The 26,491-nt window shown below is 48.3% G+C and overlaps 1 protein-coding gene across 1 annotated transcript in view; it reads right to left on the reverse strand.

Annotated features, from left to right (window-relative positions):
* Positions 1-26,491, reverse strand: part of TDRD9 (tudor domain containing 9) — a 2,714,501-nt gene that overhangs the window by 2,151,030 nt on the left and 536,980 nt on the right. Inside the window, exons 4-5 of the mRNA XM_085626273.1 lie at positions 15,523-15,744; positions 8,753-8,875 (exon numbers count right to left, since the gene is read on the reverse strand). Of these exons, the coding sequence (XP_085482399.1) occupies positions 8,753-8,875; positions 15,523-15,744 (345 nt within the window). The remainder of the gene's footprint in view (positions 1-8,752; positions 8,876-15,522; positions 15,745-26,491) is intronic.

Raw genomic sequence — 26,491 nt, forward strand, 5'->3', positions numbered from 1 at the left:
TGTCATTAATTTCAGGAAGTTTCATAGGTTCTCTGAGGCTTGCCATAAACTGCACTTGTTGTCAGTTTCTAGAAGGATCTATTATATAGCACTCCACTATACCCACAGTACCTATAATGGAACAGGGCCCATGCTGCTTCCGTCTTTGCTTCCCAATCTAAATGATCCCTTCATTTGTTATATTCCCTTCTGCTATCAGTCCCTCGATTTAGAAAGGTTTGGTAGACGAGCTGTAAAGAGGGATGTTCCTCCTCTTTTCTTGGTTCCACTATTGGGAATGCACTGTTCTTGGGCTACACTAAACAGAGGACCCCTCTATATTTAGGAAGGCTCGTAAAATTAATCTCTTTTAATGATTATCTTCATATCTTTCCAAGTGTGGTTAGACAGTCAGCCTTAGTCCGTTCATGGCACTTTAGAAGTAACAACTCAATTCACATGTTGCATCAATAAGTTTTCAGTATAATTAGTGGGTGCCCTCAAGCAGTAAACACAGGGCCGTAGCATTTTTAGAATCAAACAGAAATGAAGAGTTGTGGCTTTTGGGATGGAGAACTGTTACATGAGGGATAGCTCAGTTGTCTGGCACCTGACTTATGGTGAGACAGTGATACCTCAGCCATGTGACACCTGAACATATAATTTACGTCTAACCAGAAACATACTCTGCTGCTTAAAGACTCTGCACACACCTTTCCCCTCCTGAGGCGGAAGCCGGGCGGTCTCCTGCTTTTCTTTCAATTTTAAACTAATTTTCGTGATTTTACTCGTTTTTTCACCTGTGCTTGCTAATTGTATTTTCTAGCCTGCAGCAGTGTGTAGAGACCCCCCAGCGCTCAGCAGCGCTTAAAAACTCTTTTTTCCCCCCTCCCTGCAGCTCCGGTCCCACCCTCGGCTGAGTGTTGATGCCGAGGGCTGGACGCCGGTTTTGGCGGCCATCTTCGTTTGGGCTGGGTTGGGGAGGCCATAGACAAGGACTATAAAAACAGGCACTTACGGCTCCGCGCAGCGGACGCGACCAGCGGATGCGCCGGACCTGCGCCGGAGTCGTGCTAGAGTCCTGCCCGTCTGCGCCCGTCAGCGTCCCGGAAGCGTCTGGCGTGGCTGGTACCTCTGGCCCCTATGCTCTCCTACTCCGCTCAGGAGCTATACTCTTTGCGTAACTGGAATGCGTTGTGTTACACGGTTTTTCCTGGCCGATATAATGGTAAACATATGTGCCCCGCCTGCCATTGGCACCCTGTTCGCTCCTTCCCTTCCCCTATCCCTGCTAAGGAGTGTAGCATAAAACACCTTTGTGTACTCCTCAATACGAGGTCGTTGCACCGACACACTCAAGAGATTTTTGATCTCCTCTCAACGACCAGTCCTACCTGTCTGATGCTTACTGAAACATGGCTGAATGATTCCTCCCACCCGGACATTGTGGCAGCCATCCCCACGGACTATACCATCCATCGACAGGACAGAGACAAGGGTAGGGGAGGAGGAGTTGCCTTGGTTGTTAAAAAATCTTTTCCGTGCACGGTCACGCATACTCACACCATCGCAGGGGCGGACTCTTTAGCCTTTACCATCTCCCTATCGCCGCAACAAGCGCTGAAGGGTCTGATTGTTTACAGACCTCCGGGCCCAGTGGGATCCTTTTTTGATGATCTCCAGCAGGCCATGTCGATCCTTGTCCTTAGATCGGAGCTGTGCCTACTGGCGGGAGATTTTAATTTCCATTTGGACGACCATAATGACCAGGACGCCATCAAATTGCTGGATATTGCATCCACTCTAGGCCTTTCCCCCTATCTTTCTGGTCCGACCCACAACAAAGGCCACACACTCGATCAGGTGTTTTCCACCACACCTATCATGGCTGTAACTCTTCTGCCAGTCGTCTGGTCTGATCATTATCTTGCCCACTTTGAAATACCTTCTACTGTGACCTCTCCGGCCAGTGTCATGAGGCAGCAGGGCAGCAGCTATAGGGCATTCCACCGGGTGACCCCAGACATGCTAACGCATGCCCTGGCAGATCACCCTGTTTCCTGTACTGGCGACCTGGAGAAAGATCTGGAGAGCCTACAATCCTGGCTTCTTGCCAGACTAAATGAGCTCGCTCCCTCACAGCCACCCAGATCTGCTGCCCGGCGGGTCTCTGCCCCCTGGTTTACGGAGGATTTAGCCCACGCTCGTAGGCAATGTAAAGCTGCTGAGCGGGCGTGGAGAGTCCAGTATGAGCCTGAAGCCAAACAACGCTATAAAATCATGATGAAGTCCTACCACGATCTTATCTTACAGGGCAAGAAATGTTACTTCGCTAAAAGGATTGAAGACGCAGCTAACTCCTGTAAGGAGATTTTTTCAATTGTACATGAATTTACCAGCCCCCGGACAACCTCTACTCAGGGTGCCCCGGTGGAGACCTGGGCTAACACTATTGCCAATTTCTTCACCACCAAAATCAGGCTAATTCAGGATTCTTTCCCGTCGAGAGCGTTAGATGATTTATCTACGATGCCGACGGAGACAGTCTTCCTGTCTCCTCCTGGCCCAGCTTTGCTAGACTTTCCTCCCCTTCCGGTTGCCGCATCCTTAGCCTTGATGAGGAACCTTAAATCAGGCTCACCATTAGATCCGTGTCCAGCAAAATTCTTAGCGAAAATGGCAGATGTCATTAATCCCATAGCTAATCCTATCCTCAATTTATCCCTGAGTCAGGGTTTTCTGCCCCAGGCCTGGAAGCAAGCCATGGTCATCCCCCTGATCAAGAAGCCCAATCTTGATCCAGAGGCGCCTTCTAATTATAGGCCAATGTCGCTCCTTCCAGCACTGACCAAGATCCTGGAGAAACACGTGCACAGCGTGCTTTCTAACTTCCTGGAGTCTAATGAGTTACTTCATGAATCCCAATCGGGCTTTCGTTCCAACTTAAGCACCGAGACGGCGCTCCTGGAAGTCTCGGAGATCGTGAAGGAGGTGCTGGACACAGGAGGCAGGGTGATGTTAGTCATGTTAGACCTGTCGGCGGCGTTTGACACCGTCCCCCACGAGGATCTCCTCACTAGACTTCATAACATCGGTCTAGGGGGGACGGTGCTCAACTGGTTTCGTTCCTTTCTGGCCAACCGCCGGCAGACGGTCTGGGTCCCACCCGGGTCCGCCGAGATGCCGCCATTGGGAGTCGGAGTGCCTCAGGGCTCTGTACTGAGCCCCACTCTATTTAACATCCTCATGACCCCTCTGGCGACACTGGCGGAGTCCTACGGGGCCCGGATCGTCTCTTATGCTGACGACACCCAGCTTCTATTCACCTGTCGTAAGAGCGAAGAGTTTGATGGAGAAAGGATCTGCGAGTGCCTTGGGGCTGTCTTTAGCTGGTTTTCACACAACAGCCTCAAATGCAACTCGGACAAATCCGAAATACTATTCTTCGGATGCCCATCAGAACCAGATTGGCAGGGATGGTGGCCTGCTGACATGTTCCCTCCCACTCAGTCCTCTAAGTGGGCTAAGAACCTGGGGGTTAAAATTGACAACGAGCTCTCGCTCAAATCCCAGGTTTCCACTCTTACGGGAACATGCTTTGGGATACTCAGAATGTTGCGCAAGTTCTTTCCCCTTCTCTCGGTGGAACATCTGAGGTTCACTGTTCAGGCACTCATAGGGTCCAGATTGGACTATGCAAATGTCCTATATCTGGGTCTGCCTGAATACCTCCTCCAGCGTTTGCAGGTTACTCAGAACGCTGCTGCTCGTGCAATTTTTGGCCTGCACCGCCGCACCAGTGCCTCCAATCTCCTCGTATCCCTTCACTGGCTTCCGGTGCGGAAGAGGATACTTTTCAAGGCCATGACTCTCGCCCATAAGGCCTTGCATGGCAATGGTGCCAAATATCTTCAGAGGAGGCTGGACTTCTATCGACCTGTACGATCCCTCAGGTCAGAAGCTTTGGCTTTGGCTCGGGTGCCACGCATCAAAAGGGCTCGGCTAGGCGGCCGGTCCTTTAGCTTTCTTGCTCCGCAGCTATGGAATTCCTTACCGGTGTCCTTGCGAAACACCGCTAACCTGCTTGCCTTCAGAAAAGACTTAAAAACCTGGCTGTTCACTGGATAATCTGCCCCCTCTTTAGGCCCCTGCTATTTTTACTATTATGTTTTCCAGCTCTTTCTTTGGTCTGGAGCACAAAAGCGCCGGGACACTCCTTTGGAGTAGCCGTTGCGCTATAAAAGTCCCATTTAACATAACATAACATAACATAAAGTGCACACCTCTGTGATCAGCTTTTCAGACTGCCTAGTAAGACAGGGTTAAAATCTGCTTTAACGTATGCCTTGATTTTCTACAGTACATCAGCACTCCCCTTGTTTAAGCATTAGATCATTGTGTCCTGCCTCTTCAAACAAGTGTAGTTTGATAGCAAAATGCCTGTGAAACCTTATTCTGCGCTCAAACAAAGCCTGGGTCTGTCAAAAGCTCCAGTGTTATAGCAACAAGTTGGTAACCATGTTGTCGGTCAGGTGTTCCTCTTGCGCCCCATTCAAAGTTGCCCCTTTCTGCCACCAGGCCAGGCTAACTGCTATAATTAGTATAGATATTTAGGAGAATATGGTCATTCTTTTCAAAGGAATTTTAGAGAAAGTCATAATAAATTTTGCATTTTATAAACCACGTTGCCGCTACAGATTTTGAAAATAACATTGATACTTCAGTGGATTTGACACTTTATGTGCTGCAGGCTTCAGAACAGAAATAAAAGCATTGGTATTGATATTAGAACATATGCTACTCAGAGGCATACCTTATGTTTAAGTGACTTCTTTGGAGTACATTGCCCATCAGCCGCACATTGGAAGTGTTCTGGTGCTTGAAGGAATAATTTGCATGCTAGAACACCATTTGTTGCAAAGGTATTTTAAGACCACTACCTTTTTTGCCATTTCCTTAGGCCTGGATGATTTAGCTCAGTCATCTCATAAGTCCTGATCAACGTGGTGTGCTAAGCATAACTTTTGTTTTGATTTAAACCAGAGCAGTTTAGGGGCAGCGTAATTATAAGATGGTAATATTGCCATCTGATTGCCACTCACTAATTCAATCTCAGGAAGAATGGAAGATGCATTAGGAATCAGACCCCAATCTTGCCAGTAAAACATCCTAAAATCAGGTACATTAACATACCAAGCTCAATATTTTAAGATCTGCAAAAATAAGTATATGGTACAACAGCCCGATGAGCAGACTGAAAACGTACCTTAGGTCAACAGTCAGAGAGGAGGGTCTTTCTGCAGTTCAAATTAAAAGTATTTCATGGGCTAATTGTCAAAGTCACCGAAGGAATTTTCGCAAAATTGGCATAAAGGACTATCATCTTGTAATAACTTGGCAAAAACTAGTTCTAAAGTGATTTGTACTGAAAACTGTAGGAGGCGCTTTTCAGATGTCAATTCACTCATTGCCCTTTTTAAGAATCTTGGTCAGTAGACTATAAACATTGCCAAATCCACTAAAACAGGTTTACTATTATCCCATCAGGTTTGATCAATATGTTTAAATGGCACAAATTAACACTCTATTTTCTTGTATTGGCTTAGGGATAGCTCTGCTCCATTGCTTGAAGTGTTAGCCTGGCATTCAATGGCTGACCTCTTAGCCCACGATGTTAGTTCGGCCTCTAATCTCAAAGCAAATACGATGCAGGGTGATGGACTTGTTAGATAGCACCTCACTAGAACACTGCTAACGTATTTATAACAATTGTGCACAACACTTCATGCACCTGTCTCCCTTTGGTGCCACTGGTTACAGATTCAAAATACAAAATGAACAAAAGGAGGTGCACTGAAAGTAGCACATTTCTAGTCCATTTAGAGTTCTTCAAATTCTCTCTTTATTTCAAAATCCATAGTTGTTCATAAAACCAGCCAACGCGTTTTGTTCCCAAATCACAATTTGTGGAACTTCATCAGGGCTCTTAAAGCGATATTCACTTACTCCGTGAGGATATATTCCGGAAGTGCTGTTTATTTCAGTATAGATGAACTCAAAAGGTCGAAGCTTGCCACCTTGATAAGTGGCCAAACTCTCCCTCAGTGGGGCCGTGGTAAACAGCACTTCTAGAATATATCCTCACAGCGAGAATTAATATTGTTTTAGTTTGGCCTCCAATGTTTGACCTCTTAGCACCCCATCGAAGTGCCAGTCTAGATGCACCCCTGGTCCAATGCAGTGGGTGATGTCCACGACATTATAAACAGTATCTCCTACTAGGGCGACACTGATTTAGCTAAAGATCTTAGTTCTGAGCCAAGTTTTTTATCTATCTAGATAAGACAAAGTCATGACAGCGTCAAATCTGATTAATAAAATCTGAAGCGAGAAAAGAGAAGACTCAGACTTTGATTTCAAAAGCTCTGACATCTTTCAGCATTCTGCACATGTCAAAAGAATTGTTGATGAAAGTAAATGAAGTTCGAGAAAATCAAGAGGGGGCAATACTAGTATATTTTGCACACTTCACCCGAGACTAGTGATGGAGCAAGTAAAACAAGATTTTGTATACCTCCTCTAATTTGCATGAAATTAATTACGTTATCATTCTAAAATTAATTTACATAACAGGTTTGAAGTGGAAGTGATACTAATCAATATTTGCACCTTGATAAACATAAATACACGTGGGACTAAATTGCTAATTGCATGGCAAAATTAAATAATTAACGAGGGTACGCAAACTAACCTTAGATTGCGGTGAGATAGTAAAAATGCATGATTTATATTGCTTCATGGTTGTATTGTGGCTTAAAGTTATCGTATGGTAAGTATTATCGCTTTAAATGTTGCTGCAGCTGGAAAATACTAATATATATTGGGATTAGTGTGGGTTTGAACATCAGAAACTTCATTTCTACATATTAATTGCTGTTATGTCTATTTTAGCTTAGTTAACATTCGGGCCTACTAGGCCGCAGTACTCAAGATGGCGTTCTCTGAAGCAGATGCCACCATGTGCGCGCGATGATTTCTGCGCATGCCCAGATGGCTCTGGAGATCACGAGGTGAAATGAACTCCTGACACCGTGTTCCCTGCCAAGGTCGATGTTTTGGGGACTTGACTGCAAGCCAGTAGATGAATGTATGAGAACCACGGAAGAGACAAAGAATGAACCTGTCCATAGGACCCTTTTGCCTTAAAAAGATACATTTTCTGGTCACCACATGGGAATCGGAAGAACCATTACAATTTAAGAACTTTTGTGTCAAGTCATTATGAAGAACCAGTTTGCACTGGGAAGAGTGCAATGAACTATTGATAACACCGAACTGTCCAATCAGAACATCTGCTCTGCCCCTAACGTTGCCATATTTTGTATGAAGTAAGGCAAGGAAAGGTATAATAACCCCTCATCTGTCATTACGGGAGTTAGTTGGAGTTGAAGTTGCTTTTGCGGTTACTTGGTTGCGGTTGCTGTCATTCTTGGGTTATTCTTTAGTTGTTTTGAAGGAAAGTCTTTGGGAGAGAGTTCTTGTTGGGTGATTATTGTTCCTCTTTTCAATTTTCCGACTTTTCTATTTTTTCATTAAGTTTATGCTGCTAGTCTGGGTGTGGAGTTAATCCATGCTGCGGATTGACATATATACATTGCTGAATCTCAAGAGATATTGCGTTGTATCCTGTATTTTTGCCTGACGGTTTGATCCCTTGGTGAGGGTCGGACTGCCTGTCTGAGGGAGTCTTTACCTGAGAATGCGGATAACTCCCTATTCGATTTGAAGCTATCCTCGCCTATTCATTGGTAAATGATTTACTGTATTTTTCCTAAAATTTATGACTAAATGAGATTTCTAAATGCTTAATTACTGTTTAATAAATCTAAATTTCAAATTATGAGCTGTAGTACATAAATGTAAGATTAAAGGGATTGATTAATGATTTAGATAAACAAAATTGAAAATAATAGGAAACGAGTTTAGTGGTTATTAAATTAATCACTGAAGAGATCAAATGTTTTCTAGACTTTAATTGTGTTTTAGCTGGTTCTAATTCACCATCAACCAGTCCAACTAGTTGGTCCATCGACCAAACAGTGGAGTGCCTTGATGATAAAGTCAGGATTCTGAAAGTTGTATATAGAATGTGTATATAAAGTAGTAAGAAAATGAATCCTGATAGATAATAAGGTACCCACATGTCCAGCAGCCCCTTCTCCTGTGTACAGATTCAAGTGAGTTTTGTGTGGATGTGAAGTGTGTTGGTGTTACGGGCCCCACAAATGAATGTATGAATGAACCTTTGTGAATAAGAATCTGTGACATAAGGAGAATATATTAATTTTGTCCCTTGCATTGGATCACTGGCAATTCCATATACTTTAAATATGGGATCCAAAAATAACAGTTGTGTTGAATTTACTGTATAATGAAATGCTACTGTTTATTTTAATTAAGTCTCAATCTTCATGAATGTATAAAACTGTGAAATAATTTTTATACTCATTAATGAGACATATAAACGATTTTAACACTTATAAAACGGTTTTGCAAATGTTTAGTTTTGAAGTTGTAGGGATTAGAATTAAAAATGATGCAGCTGCGTATTTCATACAATCCCTGCGCTCCCATGTTTCCTTCTACTGTAGGCCTGCACCAAATGATTTAAATGCTAGCACGTGGGGATGGCCTGTGATAGTGTTCTGTATTAGGAGCTGAAGATGAGCAAGTACAAAGAAACAATAACAAGGAAAATACATTAAAATCTTACCTCGTCAATAAAAATGTGAGTAAACTCTCCTAGGCTTTTGGCACCAACAATTTTCTGCATAAGAACCCCGGTGGTCATGTAAATCAGCTTTGTGTCTTTGGTTGCCATTTTGTCTAAACCAACCTACGAAAAAAATACGAAGTACAAAACAAACTCAAGTTGCACCAAAAGTCTTGAAACAAGGATTTGCAGAAGTTTTCAATGACAAAATATAAATGAATCAAGTTTGTTAAGGACGGTCTACAGTAATTACAATTCACTGTGATGTAGGATTCCAAAAGATAGAAATAGGCAATCTTACTAGTGACCCTGGCTTTCTTAATCAATGTATCCCTACTCACAACTTTAGTTTAGAATGCTTATTACTTGGGAACAGGATCAGAAGCTGCTTACCAAAGCTCCATAACTAATTTGTGAGATAGAAATATATACACATGTCCCACATCAACACAACCATATAAACTTCAGTGCGTCCTCTTTGCATCAAACCACTTGGAAATTTATAATCTGCACAAAAACCAAGGTGTTGTGGACAGATGTGAATTGTCCTGTAAAAGTGAGAGGAAAAGTCCTCACCTTGACTGAAGTTGTGCCACCACCTGCCTATGAAGCATTGACATTTGAATACTGCTAAGTTGCAAAGAGGTCTAACAGAGGTATGCCCTTAGACAGATAACAGAGCACGACTCTGTTCTTACGAATTGTACCTATGGTTTGCAACTGGACTGAGTGTTCCTGAGAGGTGAATTTGTTTCCTGTCCATTGGGGTTATTACTTTGCCTTTTGTACTGAAAATGTGCGCCCTCTAGAGCAACATGCTGGTGGTTGGGGCGAAGAATGATTCTGTTTCTTTCACAGTGGACCCAAGGCTTTCAGCTTCTATGTTGTATCTTCACTGGAGTCTTCGCTTTTCTGCCACAAAAGTGTCCTAATCAGCTAATAGATCAGATAGATATCAAATGTTGGACCTGGCCCTTTTGGCAGGTTTACCCTTACACGTTTTGCATTTATCCTAGCCTTTTTCCCTATGTAGTGTTAGTAGTTTTAGGCCTCTAGACACTTTAGCACTGTGTCCCAGTGTAAAGTGCGTGCGCTCTGTGTTACCTTTAGTGAGACTGGCCTGCCCTCCCATAGGAATGCAGGGGGGATATGAGTGTCCATTGTAATTCCTGGTGTGAGAGGAGTGCAGGGTCAAGTTTAGTATGTGCAAACTAGTAAGAATAAATGCTGCGCAATGGTGTGCGCAGATATATGGTGACTAGTGGAGAAGTGCCATTTCTAGAAGTTGGTACTTCTGTGTGCTATTTTGCCTGCCTGCCTAATGTGGAGTGCATGTCTGGCTTGTGATTGACAGGAGCTGGATAGTGTGCTTGGCTCCAGGAGCCAGGATGAGTCTGCCCAGTGGTGAATAGGGAGATCTGCATGCAGATGGGAGGGAGGAGTTGAACCTGGGACCTGAATAGGACTGTGCCTTCCCTCCAAAATGCTGGCTCTGCCCCCTGTGGTGCGTCTGAGCACCTAACCCCCACCTGAAAAAGGAGAGAGGAGCTGAGCACAACAAAGTGCTCCAAAGCTCCCCCAAACCAGTTGCATCTGGTTTTCCCCTAGCCCTGTGCTGGGGGAACAAAGGAATAATATGTATAAAAGAAGGGGCTGTGACCCCATGAAAGTGTGCTCTGCTGAGTTGTTCCTGACTTGAGGGGGGCCTGCTGCTGCTGGGCGCTAGGAGGAACCGCCACTAGGGACTGCCTCCCTGCTGGAGGGCCCTGTGAGCTGGCCTGCCTGGGCCCAGCCTTTGCCTCCTTCATTCCAAAAGATTTTCCCTGGACCTGGGGGCTGCAGCGCCTGTGAGCACTTTATTTTTCATTCTGAAGAAGCACTTGATCTTCCTTTCCTGAGGAGCGCTTTATTGTGGTGCCTTTCTGTAGAGGAGCTGCGCTTCTATTTGTTTGATGCAGCATGGAGCGGCGACCATTTTAAGGGAATTTCCGGCGTGGGGATCCCCCCTGCAGTTGTGTCCTTCTCGAGCGGGAGCCCACCCCGCTGAGTACTGCTTGAAAACAGAGCGGGAGCCCACCCCGCATCGGTACCTCCATAGCGGGTGCCCGCCCCACGCTGCGCATCTTTGAGAGGAGCAGGTGCCCACCCTGCTTTGTGCTCGTTCTCGTGGCGGGTGCCCACCCCGCTTCTTGTGGCGATTACGTTGGGAACGGGTGCCTACCCCGCATCACCGCCGCTGGCCCGGGAATCTCCTGAACTGCTGACTCTGACGTCAGGAGCCCGCCGCGCTCGGATTGGTCCCAACCGCGGGCGTTGCCTAGCAACTGAGGGGCTCGACCGACGGAAGCCATTCAGAGCAGAGGAGGCGCGGGGCGCCGCGGCGCTTCTCCCTGACGCCACTAAACACCGTACCAGAAGCGAAGGGAGGAAGCTGCTGGATCCGGCAGACCGCAAGGAAAGGAGCGGAGTCCCCAGAGAGCAGCCCGGTGAGTTGAGAAGGGCTGGGTGGCTCTGCATGTGCAATGTTGGTGCCGGTTTAAGCCCGGCGTATTTCCTGAGCGGCTCCCACCTAATAGGGTGGTCGCTCCAACATTGGGGGTATTTTTGGCTACTAAGAGTGGCGCCGCAGTGTTGGTGCCCGCGCACTTCTTCACAGCTGCCCAGCAGCTGCTACATCGGGCCCTTTGGTTATTCCGAGTCCCAGATCGGGACTCCAACGCTTGGGCATAATTACTTTAGAGCCTGTGTGGCTCCAACAGGGGCAATATTGTTTTAAGAGCCCTAGAAAGGCCCAGAGGGCACAGTCGTGCCAGGGCCAGCTTTTCCCTGACCCTAGCTGCTCTGCGAGAGCGCAGGCAGCTGCAACGTTTTGCGCATGTTGGCACAAAAGGGCACACGGAGTGCTTGTGCCCCTCTTTGTGATTACACAGCTGCCCAGCAAGTAGTGGGCAGCTGCCACGTTTAGGCCTCATCTTTTGCTTTGCTGTGTGTGCAGCCCGCCCAGACATTCTGGACATCGGGCATTTGAGCCCCTGTAAGAGGCCAGTTGGCCTGGGGCCAGTTTTCAGGTGTTGTGCTCCCGCCTGGGCACACTGTGTTTATGATGGTGATTACATGATGTTTTATACCTAACATGATGCCTAATGTGATTTAAGCGTAATGTATTTATGCCCTTGAGGGTGGGGCAGGATATATTTGATTCCTAATGTGTAGTGCATTTATTCTTAGGATGTTAGGCATAATGGAATTTATGCTAAGATGATGATGCCAAGTTCATTTCTTCTACCAGTAGCGACTGGTTGTTATTACTGATTGACTACATTTATTATTTTATGCTACAGTTAGTATATGTTCTACATTTGCTAATTTCCCTTTGGGATTGTTCTGACAGTGGCCCAATTGGCCCTGTCAGGTGTATATAATCCCCTGTAGATACTGCCCAGTGCCAGTTGGCACAGTGTATATTCTGTGATTATGATCTAATGTGTTTATTATAATACAAAGGCTATTTTTATATATAACCTGGTGTGGAGTTCCGTTTGTGGTGTGCCTCGGGTGTTGTTGCTGTGTGCGTGCGCAAACGCTTTACACATTGCCTCTGGGATAAGCCTGACTGCTCGTGCCAAGCTACCAAGGGGGTGAGCAGGGGTTATCTTTGGCGTGTAACTTCCTTGCCCTGACTAGAGTGGTGGTCTCTGCCTGGCTCCGACGCACGCCTTAGCCAACCAGAGATCCCATTTCTAACATCAAATGATTAACTAAATTTACCAAGTAGGATACCCTTGTACCATTCAATTTGTAAAAACGTGGGAGTATAATTTGAGGTCAAAGGGGAATACTGCAAATTTTCAGTGGTGTTTTACCAAGAATAGCAAGGACTGCTGGTACTTGGGATGGATAAGTATACAAAAATATGCAATCACCAGATGTTGCCCATATTCAAGGCCAGAAGGATGTCAACCATGGTAATCAATTGAAACCCTTGTTTTCTCTAGTACTTTTTAGGGATTCTCAGGTGCAATATCAATTAGCAAACGCATTTTCAATTTTTTACCAGTAAAAACAATTAATAAAACCTTAAACTGTAACAGATATGGCCACTATCGTGGTCCTCCCAAAGTCCCAACCACCAACTCCCCACTGTGCTGACCATTGTCCCATCTCCCTTATTAACACGGACGTGTACGCGGCGATTCTCGCCCAACGGCTGAAGCCCTACCTTACCACGTTGGTCCATCCGGACCAATGTGGTTTCATGCCCCAACGAGGCACCAGACACTGCCTCCGACGGCTGCACCTGGCCCTGGCTCACTGACAAGTCCTTTCTCCTTATTTGGCACTCCTCATTGATTTCGAGAAGGCATTCGATTCAGTAGACTATACGTACTTGGATGATGTGTTGGAGGCGATGGGCTTCGGCCCGCGCTTCCGTCAGTTGGTTGGGGTACTTTATACCCGGCCCCAGGCACGCGTCCTGGTCAATGGGGTTCTCTCTGGTGCCTTCCCCATCCAACGGGGTACGAGACAGGGATGCCCCCTCTCGCCCCTTCTCTTCGTCTTGGCGATGTAACCCCTAGCGGCTCTGATTCGGTCCGAGAGTCTCGTTCGGGGGTGGGAGTGGCCCAACTCTGAAGTGGATAGGATCGCTCTTTATGCAGATGATGTCTTGCTTTTCATAACCGACCCTGCTCAATCGGGTCCCCGCTGTCTTCAGATTCTGCATTCCTTTGGGCAAACCTCTGGCCTCAACATGAATGACAATAAGTCGATCCTTGTCCCGCTCCATCTCTCCAGAGAATGCTTCGACTGGCAGTCTAGGATACCGTTTCGACGTCAGTCCTTTAAATATCTCGGGATATGGGTCACGCTCCTCCCGGAATTGGGATGATCTCTCAACATCACCCCGCTTGTGAAGAAGGCTAGGGCGGATCTCCACAAATGGCAGACATTGCCGTTGAACCCCTTGGGGAGGGTCGCCTTGTTTAAAATGCTGATTCTCCCCAGATTCCTCTATGTCCTTCAAAATACCCCCTTTTGCTTTCCACGGGTGTGGTTTCGGGAGATTGACACTATGGCTACTAAATTCCTGTGGGGGGAGGGAGGGCCTGGATGGCGTTGCGTAACTGTCAGATTCCAACATTCGATGGGGCATGGGGATGACGCATTTATATCTCTTCTACCTAGCAACTCGTCTATTGTGTATTCATGACTGGTTCAATGGGGGGTGGTCAGACCCAGCCTATAGGCTTGAGCTAAGTGAACTCAGCCTGCCCTGAATTAAATCCTTCATGTATGGAGAATCCCTCCCGTCCTCCTTGCCTGACGTCACACGCTCCGTGCTTTTGGCCTTGCGGGCTGCTTTACGGCATACCAATGGACGCACAAACTCACCCAGCACACGCCTCTATGGCACGGTACCTGGCTCCGGGAGGTCAGTGGACAGCAGGGGTTCCAACAGTGGGATCTTATCGGGATCTCTCATCTTGGTGATGTGTGGGCGAACCGCCATACGCGCTCCTTTAAGGACCTCCAATCCAAATATTCCCTCCACTCATCACAATTTTATAAATATTTACAATTGCGGCATGCCCTCCACGTACATTTGCCCGAGGACACTAGGATCCCTGAGTAGAATCCCCTTGAAGCACAGACCATGTTGGGCGACCTGGGGAGGGGGGTATTTCTCGTATTTACAAGACGCTGGTCAACAACACCCCGACTACACTCGACCGACTTCGGGACCAATGGGTGGAGTGGGTGGGCCCCCTGGACGAGGTGGACTGGAGGGACGCTCTCATGTCGCCCAGGACAGTCACTGCATCCGCCAAACTCCGCCTGGTTCAATTATACTACATATACACTGTCTACCTAACTCCACAGCGCCTGCATCGAGCCAGCCTCTCCCCATCCGCCTCATGCACGCAATGCGGCGGAGACCCGGCCAATTTTTTCCACATGGTATGGGCATGCCCCCAACTGGCGCAGTTCTGGGGAGAGATTGAAACTGAGCTGTCCGAGGTCCTGGGGTGGGAGGTTCCCCACGATCCGCGCCACTCCATCTTAGGGATTACAGATGGACTTGATGGGTCCTGGAACGAGAAATTGTTCTATAATACAGCCATGGTTGTGGCAAAACGGGACATAGCCGCCTCCTGGAAACGTCCTACACCTCCAAGTTCTGATGGATGGAGAAGGGGGGTGGATTGGTGCGCATGTACGAGGCATGGGGGTGTTCTAAGAAATACCGGAGGGTGTGGGGCAAATGGCTGGGTGCCATGGAGTAGCTTGTTCCATCCACACAATATACTGTACCTCACTGCAGGAGGGTGGGGCCTGATTGCAATGTATGTGTTCTTAGCAAATGTCAACGTCAATATTGGTATTATGCAATGTCGAAGCTATGGTGGTTGCATTCTGTTGAAACAAAAATGTGATTATCAAAAAAAAAAAAACCTTAAACTCTACTCAATTTGCTATTACTTTTAGCTCCTATTTTAACATCGTTTGCAAGATTTCTTCTTCTAAGGCTACAATGTATTAGTGTTACAACTGTTTCAGAGGCATTTTACTGCAGCTTGTTTGTTAACTTTAGCGAGTGGCCATACTGAATAATGTCATAATGTATAGAACCAATTTGCCTTTCATGATGATTTCTGAAATGCAAGTTGTACTATCAAGCACCCTTTGAAATGCTTATTAAAAAGATACATCTAAGAAGGAGAGCAGATATTTTGCAAACGGATATTTAAAAGTATTTCAAAACATCTTACCTGATAGCCCACCATGCCGCCTAGAACCCACTTCCGTTCACTGCTAATCCACCTGGCAATGCTGCTGGCACCGATTTTACGTGGCTGAGTAACCACAACATTGCAGTAGACAGACCGTCGAGTGCAGTGATCCAAAATAAACTGTGGTAGTTGAGTACTTTTGCCACTGCCTGTGGCACCACGCACAATCAGAACTGAGTTGTACTCGATCAGAGAAATTAACTACCAGAAAGGGAGGAACACAGTGAACCATATCAGTCTAGGAATTCAGAAACATCAACTATTTTGTTAAGTGTAATTATATATCAAAACATTACATTAAGAACACTCTTTTTGGTTATTCTGCAGTTAACAGAAAACGTATTAAAATGCTGTTCGTCCTGACTAAGCTTTCTGTTCTATAAAATATATAAACTTTATTCACATTAAATATAGCTTTCATTTGTGTATATCACAGGAAAAAAACCCAATAAGTTTCATGCCACTAGCCTGATGGCGCATGAAATCTCCAGTGTGACTTAGTCCCAGTATCACGTGCGCCAGCCTGCGCAGCTTCTACCCCAGCGTCCCGAAGTTAAAGCACCAAGGGCTTCAAGACATCCTAAACACTAATCCAGATTCAGGCAACAGTTGTTTGCTCCCAAATCAGGGCTTTGAGTTTTGAAACGTTTCCCAAGTTGGAATCTGCCAGAGTGTGAGTGTGAGAGTGTTTGTGTGAGTGTGTGTGTGTGTGTGTGTGTGTGAGTGTGAGTGTGAGACTGTTTGTGTGAGTGTGTGTGTGGGGGGGGGGGGGGACAACATTCAGAGTCTGCGCATGCATGGATAGGAAAAAACGCAGAATGACCGCTTTCACCATCCAAAGCATAGAAACAGGAATGTGACAATGCCCCATCAAGTTCACACAGCATCCCCTCATAACTTTATTCATCAGGTGCACCCATAACAGCACTCTAAATTGTAATGAGGCCCTTAGTGTACCAGAGTTTTGGGACTCACGGTATCGAATTAACAACCAAACTGCTTTTATTAAATTTAAAATAAAAATCAGTTGCAAATAGCAGAAAAGCGATAGCCTCAATGAATTCAGGTGTTGGGGTTTCCTAAAATGATATACCCTACCAAGCCTCAGACCTGGATCCTGCATACAGGAACACGTGCTTGCAAACTGCAGGCGTAGCCCAAGTGCCTGACTTTCACAATATATAAGAAAATAAACAGGCGCCCCAAAGTGAAATTAAATGCTTAGTAGTTTATTTTGTTTGAAAAAAAGACTTTTTAAAAATAATTAACGATGTAGGCACGGCGAAACACAGACAGACCTGTAATGACTTATCTCCTCTGCATGCACATTCACATACATATGCTAATGCAAAGAGGTACACGGGAAAATGATTACATTAACGTGTGTTTTCCTTAGTATTACATCGTGATTTTAAGACCTTTGTGAATAGGTCGAGTTGAGTTCATGGGTCCGGTAAACACGAATCATTTAAGATCATTCTATACTATTTAGTTTGCATTTTCTTGTTTGTACATGCGTGGCTGTACATAAGTTTGCCAGGGAATACGTTGGGGGACATACCAATGTAGCCACGCTAACGCATTTACAGCAGTGACAATTCACAGTGACACATTTTCAACGAGAGCGGACAAAGTATTGGGAGGATAAACTCACATTATGTAAAGGGCAGAATGGAAGAGGGAGGAAGGAGTAGGTGGAGTAGAAAGAACGAGACAAAGGATAGCAGCAAGGGTAGAAGAAGTAAACGACGATAGAAAGAGAAAGCAAATAAGAGGAGGAAGGTAATAGCCTACTCTTATATTTTCAAAAGAAACCCACTAATTTCAATCTACAGGATACAAACAGTATCCATAATTACCAGAGCAAGAATATAAACAATTTATAGTTCAATATTCTAATGGATGCAGCACTAAGTTTTGAATAATGTCAAATTGGAATGCTCTAAATAAAGATTCAATTTGTTCCAAAGTTTGTCTCCGCTATTTCTGAAATGAATTAGTAATTGCACTGGCCTCGCACCTGCAGCAAAGTAGCCCCACTACCACCACTGACAATGCAGTAATTTTTCTGCCTTCTTCTCTTGGCAGAATACCAGTTTTTTTTTTTTTGAAAATTTTATTGAACAATAAATCAATTACAAACATGGGCCTACAACCACCAGGGCCGGCCGCTAGATTCAGAAAGGATCATACAGATGTTAAGGCAGTAGTCGACTCCCGGGGTCCAGCCCCGTACATGGCTCCGGATAGTCCTAGGGAAGCAGGATACATAGGTTTAACATAAATAACAAATAAAAACAAAAGGCGAGGCATAAGGGCAAAAAATGTGGGTCAGGCTACATCCGGGGGATTCTACTTCAGACCTTCAAATAGCTATCAAGAGGAAGGAGTACTGATAGGTCGGGGGGGGGTCACGGGAGATGGACGTCTATATTCGGTTATTCCAAAGTCGCAAGGAACCATCAAGGGTCAGGGGGACAAAGCAATATCGGTGTCCACTAGGGGGGGAATACAGATACCCCCACGATACGCGTTCCATTGCCCCCAGATTCTACCCCATGCCCCCGGTTTACCACGAGCCACATACACAGTCTTCTCCCTGAACATGCACCAGTCCATGTTCTCCTTCCATACGGACACGGTGGGAGGCCGCTGGGAACCCCAAAGCTGCGCTATATCTCTCTTGGCAATCATGTTCCCCAGGGCCGCCCACCGAGTCTGAGCCGCGTTATAATCATTGGGCTCCCACACATTCAGGACACAGCGACGCACCTCCGGCAGCAGCGCAACCCCGGTGACTTGTCCCATGACCACATGAACCCGGCGCCAGTATTCCGCCACCTCGCGACACTCCCAAAGGATATGGAGAAAGGTGGCACTGAGTCCACATCCCCGCTTACAGAGCCCGTCTTCAGAAAATCCCATCGAGACCAAACGGGGACCCGTCACATACACCCGGTGGAGAATCTTAAGCTGGACCAGGCGTAGACGGGCCGGAATGGCCACTTCCTTGGGGGACGACAGTGCGGACTGCCAGTCCTCGTCGTCCAGTTCCACCCCATCCCCCGTCCACGCCTCCCGGAGGCGCACCAAGAGGTCAGCCCGACTATTGATAAGTTTTTTATAAATTAAAGAGATAGTACTGTCGGGGACATGACCATCGAGTATGCGGTCCTCGAGGGGCGAAGAAGCCGGGATCTTGGTCCCCTCCCCAAAAACAGAGAGCAGGGCATGCCGAATCTGGGCGTAGCGGAAGAACTCCCTTTCCGTAAGTTCGTATTCGCTCTGGAGCGCCGCGAATGTTTTAACCGCACCCTTAATCCATAAGTCTCCCACTCTACTAATACCAATCGTGTCCCAACGTTCAAACCCCTTCGTTGTCCAGAGGCTTCCCAGGCGGTCGGAGGCAAACAGAGGAGTAGCACATGTTAATCGCTCACTCCAGCCCATGGCTACATTGGCCGCCTTCCAGATCCGTACCGCAATCTTAGTAGGGCCCGTGAGGGTCCGTCCAGCCGAGCTGGAGTAAAGTGCCCTGTTATAGTTTCCGCCGGGAAGCAGGAATTTATCCATCTCATACGCCGGATTCAAGCCAGGCGCATACGTGGCATGGTTAATGGCCGATAGCTGTGAGGCCCAATAATACCTGCGAATGTCGGGAAGCGCGATGCCCCCGTCGTACCAGGGGAGAGTAAGCTTTGCCAGAGCGATACGCGCCCGCCCGTCCCACACCAGTCTCCTCTGCAGGCTCTCCACCTCCCGAAAGTAGGACACAGGAATGACATCGAAGGAGTTCTGAAGTGCATAGAGGAATCTGGGAAGGGACATCATTTTAAACAGTGCTGCCCGACCCAGCGGGGACAAGGGCAGCCTACACCACCGAGCCGTGTCCTCCCTCAAACGCCGAAGTGGAAGCAGGAGATTCTGCTCATAGCGAGCCACCGGGTCCATCGAGACGTATATTCCCAAGTATTTAAAGCCGGACAGAGATAATTGGATCGGAAGCCGAGGCGGCAAGAGAGGAGGGTCACCGGAGATAGGATAGACACAGGATTTAGACCAGTTGATCGTTAGACCCGAATTTCTCCCAAAGGAAGTCAGAACATCAAAGAGAACATCAAGCGACTGCCACGGCGAGGTGAGATACAGGAGAATATCGTCCGCATACAACGAGACCCGATCCTCGAAGCCCGGGGCCCACCGGATCCCTCTGATCGAGGGCTCCCAGCGGAGCCAAGCAGCGAGCGGCTCCAAGGCAAGAGCAAAGAGCAGAGGGGACAACGGGCACCCCTGCCTCGTACCCCTACCGAGAGCGAAGGGCCGAGAGACCCGCCCATTAACCACCACCTGAGCCATGGGTCCCGTGTAAAGAAGCTTCACCCAGCCAAGAAATCCCTCCCCAAAGCCGAATTTGGTCAAGACAGCCCAGAGGAATGGCCACTCGATGGTGTCAAAGGCCATCGTGGCGTCTAAAGAAACCAGCACGGCTGGTTCGGAGAGGTACTCCGCCCTGGCGAGGGCGCCGTGAAGACGCCGCAAGTTAAGAGCGGTGTTACGGTGAGGGATGAAGCCGCATTGATCAGGATGAATCAAATCGCAGATGACGCTCAACAAACGATTGGCAAGGACTTTAGCCAGGATTTTAGGCTCTGCATTTAGCAGTGAAATAGGCCTGTAGGAGGCACAGCGGTGTCGTGGCTTACCGTCCTTGGGGATCACGACTATCGTAGCCAGACGCTGGTCGTCAGGAAGGGAGCCTGCCTCAAGGGAATCCTGAAACATACGACGGAGGAAGGGCGCGAGTTTATCCGGGCGCAACTTATATAATTCAATAGGCAGCCCGTTGGGACCCATCGCCTTGCCCGAACGAAGGGACCGAATCGCAGTTGCAATTTCATCTACAGACAAGGGGGCGTCCAGCTGCTCACGGTCTTCGACGGACAGGCCGGGCAAAGCAATATCCCTCAGCAGAAGGCAAGTCTTCTTCATCCCTATCAGTCACCGGGGAGTACACGGCCCGGAGGTGGTCAGCGAAACATTCCACAATCTCACCAGGCTCAGTCACACACACTCCATCCGAGACACGCAGCTCCGGGACCACACGATTCACTCTCTCCTTCTTATCCAGCCACGCAATCAACTTTCCCGCCTTGTCCCCGGCATCATACAATCGACCCTGCTGCTCCCTATACATCGTTTTGGCAGCGTCAGTGACAAGAGACCTGTATTCAAACTGTTTCAGGCTGAGGGCATGGAGCCCGTCCGGAGTGACACCCGTCTCCAAGGCCGACTCCAGCCCCGAGATGTCAGTCTCCAGCTTCACCACTGCCTCACTCTTGAGCTTCTTAGCCACCACTATCTGGGAGAGGGCGTGCCCGCGGATTACGGTTTTAAAGGCTTCCCACAGGGACATTGCGGACGACACCGACCCCTCGTTTTCAAGGAAGTATTGGTCCATAGCCTTAACCAGGCTGTCGCGAGTCGTAGGGTCTCTCAGGTACCACGGGTTAATGGGAGCGATCCGCCCTGCAGACCGCGACTCGGTGTCAAAGAGCAGCCACAGCGGGGAATGATCGGAAATACCCCGCGCCAGGTGCCTAACCTCTCGAATCCGACCAGTCTGTGCCGCGGGCATAAGGAAATAGTCTAACCTAGAAAGACTCCCATGCGCCCCAGAGTGAAAGGTGTACTGACATTGGGTCGGATGCATTAATCTCCAACTATCCACCAGGCCGAAGGTCTCCAGCAGTCCACCAAGCCATGCCTGGGCAGCGGGGAGGGCCCTGGGTGGGTGACGATCCAGGTCACCCGAAACCACCGAATTAAAGTCCCCGCCCATAAGCAAAAGACCATCCGGAAGTTCAAGCAGCATTCGACCCAAGTCCGCGAAGGTGGAGTTCTGGAGGCCCGGGGGGACGTAAACTGAGACCAGGGAAAGGGGCTGCCCCTCCCACCTCCCAGTCAGACACACATAGCGCCCTCTGTCATCCGAGATTACCCTAGTGATATCCAACGGAAGTGAGGATCGCAGGAGAATGCCCGCCCCCCTGGAACCAGTTGTGAAACCAGAATGGGCCACGAGGCGGTATCCCCCCCCTGTTCATTGCATGACAAACATTGCCAACCAGATGCGTCTCCTGGATAAACACCACATCAGGAGTCAGACGACGCAAATACTGCAGTACTACACCCCGTTTGATACGATCCCCCAACCCATTGACGTTCCATGACATCAGTCTCAACCCGTCCCCCCCCATCCCCTCCAATAGATCAAAGGCCCCCCAGTCAGTAGCACAGTTCCCGAATCTGGACAAAAATCAATACCTCGCCCTGCGAACAAAAAACACACAGCAAAACAACCCCTCCCTCCCCCCAACCCCCCCCCAAATCCAACTCCCCCCACCCTGCACCCCTGCGGGCCAGAAAACCCCCCCAACTTGCAGTGTGCCTGTCGCCCTACTAACCCCATTCTACGAAAAGACCCCGGAGGAGGAAAGGGACCCGTCCCCGCCCGCCCCCCACACAGGTCCTAGTGAGACAAAATGAACAAAAGAAGTAAAACCCAGCTGAACAATGCAAAATGGCAAAATCAAGGACCAAAAGTCACTCCAAAGGGGACCCGTCACCTTCGGCGCCTGCAGAGGGCCCGGGACGGCCACCTCTGTCCGGCAGCGAGTCCAGCCAGTCACTCACGGCCACAGGAGAGTCAAAAAAGGCAGTCCGATCCTCATGTTCCACTCGGAGTTTTGCAGGGTAGAGCATAGAGTACTTTAGGCCCAGTTCACGGAGACGACGCTTCACCCCCTGGAATCCCATCCGCTGTTTCTGGACAAGTTGGGTAAAGTCCGGATAAAAGTTAATGGATGAGTTCTCATGACGAACCGGGCCGTGGACCCGTGAGGCCTGCAGAATCGCATCTCGGTCTCTATAGTGGAACAGTTTGGCCACGATAGGCCTCGGGGGGGCCCCCGGCCGTGGCCGACCGCCCGGAACTCGATGGGCCCGCTCCACGGCAAAGAACTTACTTAGGCCTGCAGGGGCCAACTGTTGGAGGATGAGTTCCTCGACCAGGAGGTCAACCGGGCGGTTGTTGGAGGACTCCGGTACGCCTATGACACGGATGTTGTTGCGTCGGGCCCGTCCCTCGAAGTCCTCCAGCCGCCGGGCCATCTGATCGTTGACCGCCTTAATGTCACCAAGCGCGGCCTGCAGGTCCGACACATCCGCACCAAGGGGAGGTCCGCACATCGAGAGCCTGAACCCTCTCGTTAGTTTTGGAGAGATCTGCCCGAATTAAGGTGACATCGATTGCCACCGTGTCGATTTTACGGGCCAGGGCCTCGTATTGCGTGGCGATGGTTTCCCTGATGCCATCGATGGCGCCCATGATGTCCTGCAGGGAAAGCTCCGGAGAGACGGTCGTGCCACCACCGGCGGCATCCGGGGGGGGGGCGGTCGCTCCAGGGGACCCTCTGCCCTGAGTGTAGCGGTCCATGTTGTTGGCCTGGACCGGTCCCCCGCGGAGGGAGGCCTTAGTCTTACGCCCCTCGGGGCCCCCCTTGCCCCCCATGCGGTCACGGACACCGAAGGGGACCGCCGATCAAGAGTCGTAGGGGCACCGGCACCGCAGACCAGCGCCTCACCAGGGACCACAATATAGCGGCGCGGGGGGACCCAAGGCGATGGGCACACTAGTGGCAGGTGGAGACAAGGCCTCGCGCAGAGGCCAAGGAAACACCCCGCCACATCAAATGCGTGCGCAGGCCAGCCCCCTGAAGTCCGAAAGTGAAACCGAAAGTGGTAGAGCGGCCACTGGCACCGCACTGCAGCCGCTGTTGTTCAATTACGACACGGCTCCACGGTTCACCTTCGCCCCGGGCACCTCCGTCGGGTGGGTCCCAAAAGTTCGAACAACGACAACTCAGGATTCCCAGGTCCGATTCGGGTTCTGAAAAGAGATACGTGCTCAGCCGGTCTTCATCTGCCAGAATCCATAAACCACATCAGGATATTCTCAGGATAAATTCCGAGGAGCAGCAAGGGTCCGGGGAGCCCTGTGCTCACGCGACCATCTTGGATGCGCGCTACCAGAATACCAGTTTTTAAGAAAACATTACCAGACAGTCCAAGGGATTTCCCCGTTTGATTGAAGTTGCGGGGTCCCACGTGATGCTTAAGGAAGTCGAGGCAGGTTGCATGTTTAAGGAGATTCTAGAATTTTACTCCGCTATGCTGAAATTAGATTTTAGAAGGGTTTCAAAGTAAGGAGCTCGAAATTCATGAGAAGTCAAGTTTCAGTGCTATCTAGGCAGTACCTGAATTTATCCGTTTTTGCTAATCCCAGTTCAAACATTTCTGTGATGTACACGGTGATTAACCCTTAAGGTGAGGCCATCTGCCAATGGCCGATACCGGGGTGGGCTACAAGGGATGTGTTGTAAATAAAGGAAAGTCCATGCAATGGTCAGTTTCTACTGTAATGTTCCAGTTCCTGCTCTACTTCCCTCCCTATGCAACTCCTTTGGAACAGCTGTCCCCATTCTGCCTCTTTGGGACGGTTCCCGTAAAAGTGCAGCTCCCCAGGAGAGCGTATTTTCCTGCCTTGATCTGCTGCCCTCCTGCTTTAGATGATTTTTTTTTCCAGCCCTTACTCCAACTGACACTCTCTCTCATCCAAAATTCCATAACCAGCTCTCACACCAACATTCCACTCCACAGACACACAGGCTGAGCAGCAGGTGCAACAGGATGCTCTAGTGCGAGCACCAGAGGAATCTTTATATTTTTTTAAGTGCAGTGTCCGCTCCCGACCCTCCTACTTGTGACATCAGCAAGGCACGCTGAAATCACAGATTCCCCACCGGAGCAGCAAAAGGAGCAGGTAAGTGCCCTTTCCCGCTCCAGTGGGGAAAAAAAATCCCTAAAAAGGCCTCCCAGGTTTCACGACGACCTCCTTAAAAAGAGGAGGTTCCCTCCCTTTCCACTGGGGCCTCCTTGAAACTGTTCCCTGGATGTGAATCGCAATAGCACAGTGATCCACAGGCAAGAAACCCACATGCCCACCAGGGACCAGTGTTTGGGGGTGGGGTGGGTTTTGACCCCATCCCCTGGGAGCAATAATGAAAAGATGTGAATTCCCTTGGGGGAGGGGGCGCAATCGCATCCCCTGGCTAAGTAAAAAAATAAAGAAATAAAGAAATGGATATTGTTAGCGGGTCGGCCCTTTGGACATGTCCACCGCCCTCCCCCCTCCAATTCCCGGGAAAACAAATATTCCTAGAAAAAAAAAAGAAATGTAGTGGGGGTTGGCCCAGAAGACATGCGTCGACCGCCTTGAGGGTGATTGCGACCCCTCCCCCACACCGGGGAGAAAAAACATTTGTTTTAAAAAGCCACACCATATGTGGCAATACTTTAGAAGAGGAACATAGGAGATTTTATTAGAAACAATCTCAAATTTACCAAAAGTTACTGAAATATACTAAAATGACTCAGGAAAAGGACACCTTTGCATTGTGTCACGCCACCAACATGATTGCAGATCATGCAGAGGCATGACACTGCAAAGGTGTGCTTTTTCCTGAGTTATCAATTTACCTCTACAGGACCGTCTAAGGACCCAAGAGGCCCATTTTGTGTTGTTGGCTTTGTCTAGGAATACTCTTGTATGTGTAGATGTGATGACTCTCCACACAATACACAGCTGGGCTTCTCCCAAATTATTTGTTTATCCCACCGGAACTGTCCGACTAACCGAGCAGCCGCCCGGTATACCTTGCACACTTTGCCTTGAAGTACTCTTGTATGTACTTGTACGTATTTCTTAGATGATACCTTATTGAAGGTCCTAAGAGTCCACGGTTTCGAAAGAACATTAGCGAGACTACTTTTGTTCTCATGAGCCTCGAAGATTAACTTACATGTCAAAACATTGACACCCCCCCCAAGTTACTGTCAAAACATGCTATGATTCGCAATGAGATACCATATATGAACAGACAGAATCTCCGCTTAAGTTTGTTCGATATTAAACCCTATGCAACCTTGAGATCTGTTCAGTGTCTTGTTCTATGTTGTTGCATATATATTTGTTCACTGTATGTTCACTGAGTGATCTGCACTGATTTGGATACATAATGAAATGTATATTTTCCTTATACAAAAAATGGGAAAATCATCATACAAGATATACTGTTTTGTACCCTTTTTCAATAACACTGATTATGTTACAAGTTGCTAATTGAGTTTTCACACTTTCAAAGCAAAAGTAGAAGTGTCTGTGAATGAGTCCCACAGGATTTTCTTTGGCTTATTACTTTAGGGAACTTAGGCAGTACCCCCAAACACGTTTGCCTTGGTTTCAAAGGTAGATGTGCTCACTCAATTTGAGGAATACAAGCCTCCATGGCATTCTCGGACACCACCAACTTGCATCCACAAATTGGAAGGAGTTGGATTTAGCACAGCGAGTGCGCTGAAAGACGTTTTCTTGAGCTTCAAGTAGATGGCGACGGAAGGCATTATTATAGGTTCACTTAGCAAGTATACAGGATTAGTCAGGACTTTGATGAGGCACGACACATGAACGGGTAGAAAAGGTTTAGGCTAGGTGTGAGCACCGGGCTGCGCGGAACCAAGGACTAGTGTAGCAGGACAAGGAAACCACCCCAAGATGGAGTCAAAGCGAGAGCCTGGGAGACCTGATCAGGTGCCACACAAAACTGGACAAACTTATTGGTGGTCTTAACCCAGTGGGGCCTGGGTACTGCTCTGTGGACACTTGTGACACCAAGCAGCACACCAAACTCAAACGTTGCAGGACGGCAAAATGCATATAGATAGCAATATGGGCAAGCAGCGCGCCCGGGGCAGGTGCGACAACCATGCGGCCGGCCGAAACCGCCAAGCAGAATGGCCTAGATCCGGAGGGAACGGAACCGGCCTGACC

Source organism: Triturus cristatus, chromosome 9 (assembly GCF_964204655.1).
Source record: "Triturus cristatus chromosome 9, aTriCri1.1, whole genome shotgun sequence".
NCBI lineage: Eukaryota > Metazoa > Chordata > Amphibia > Caudata > Salamandridae > Triturus > Triturus cristatus.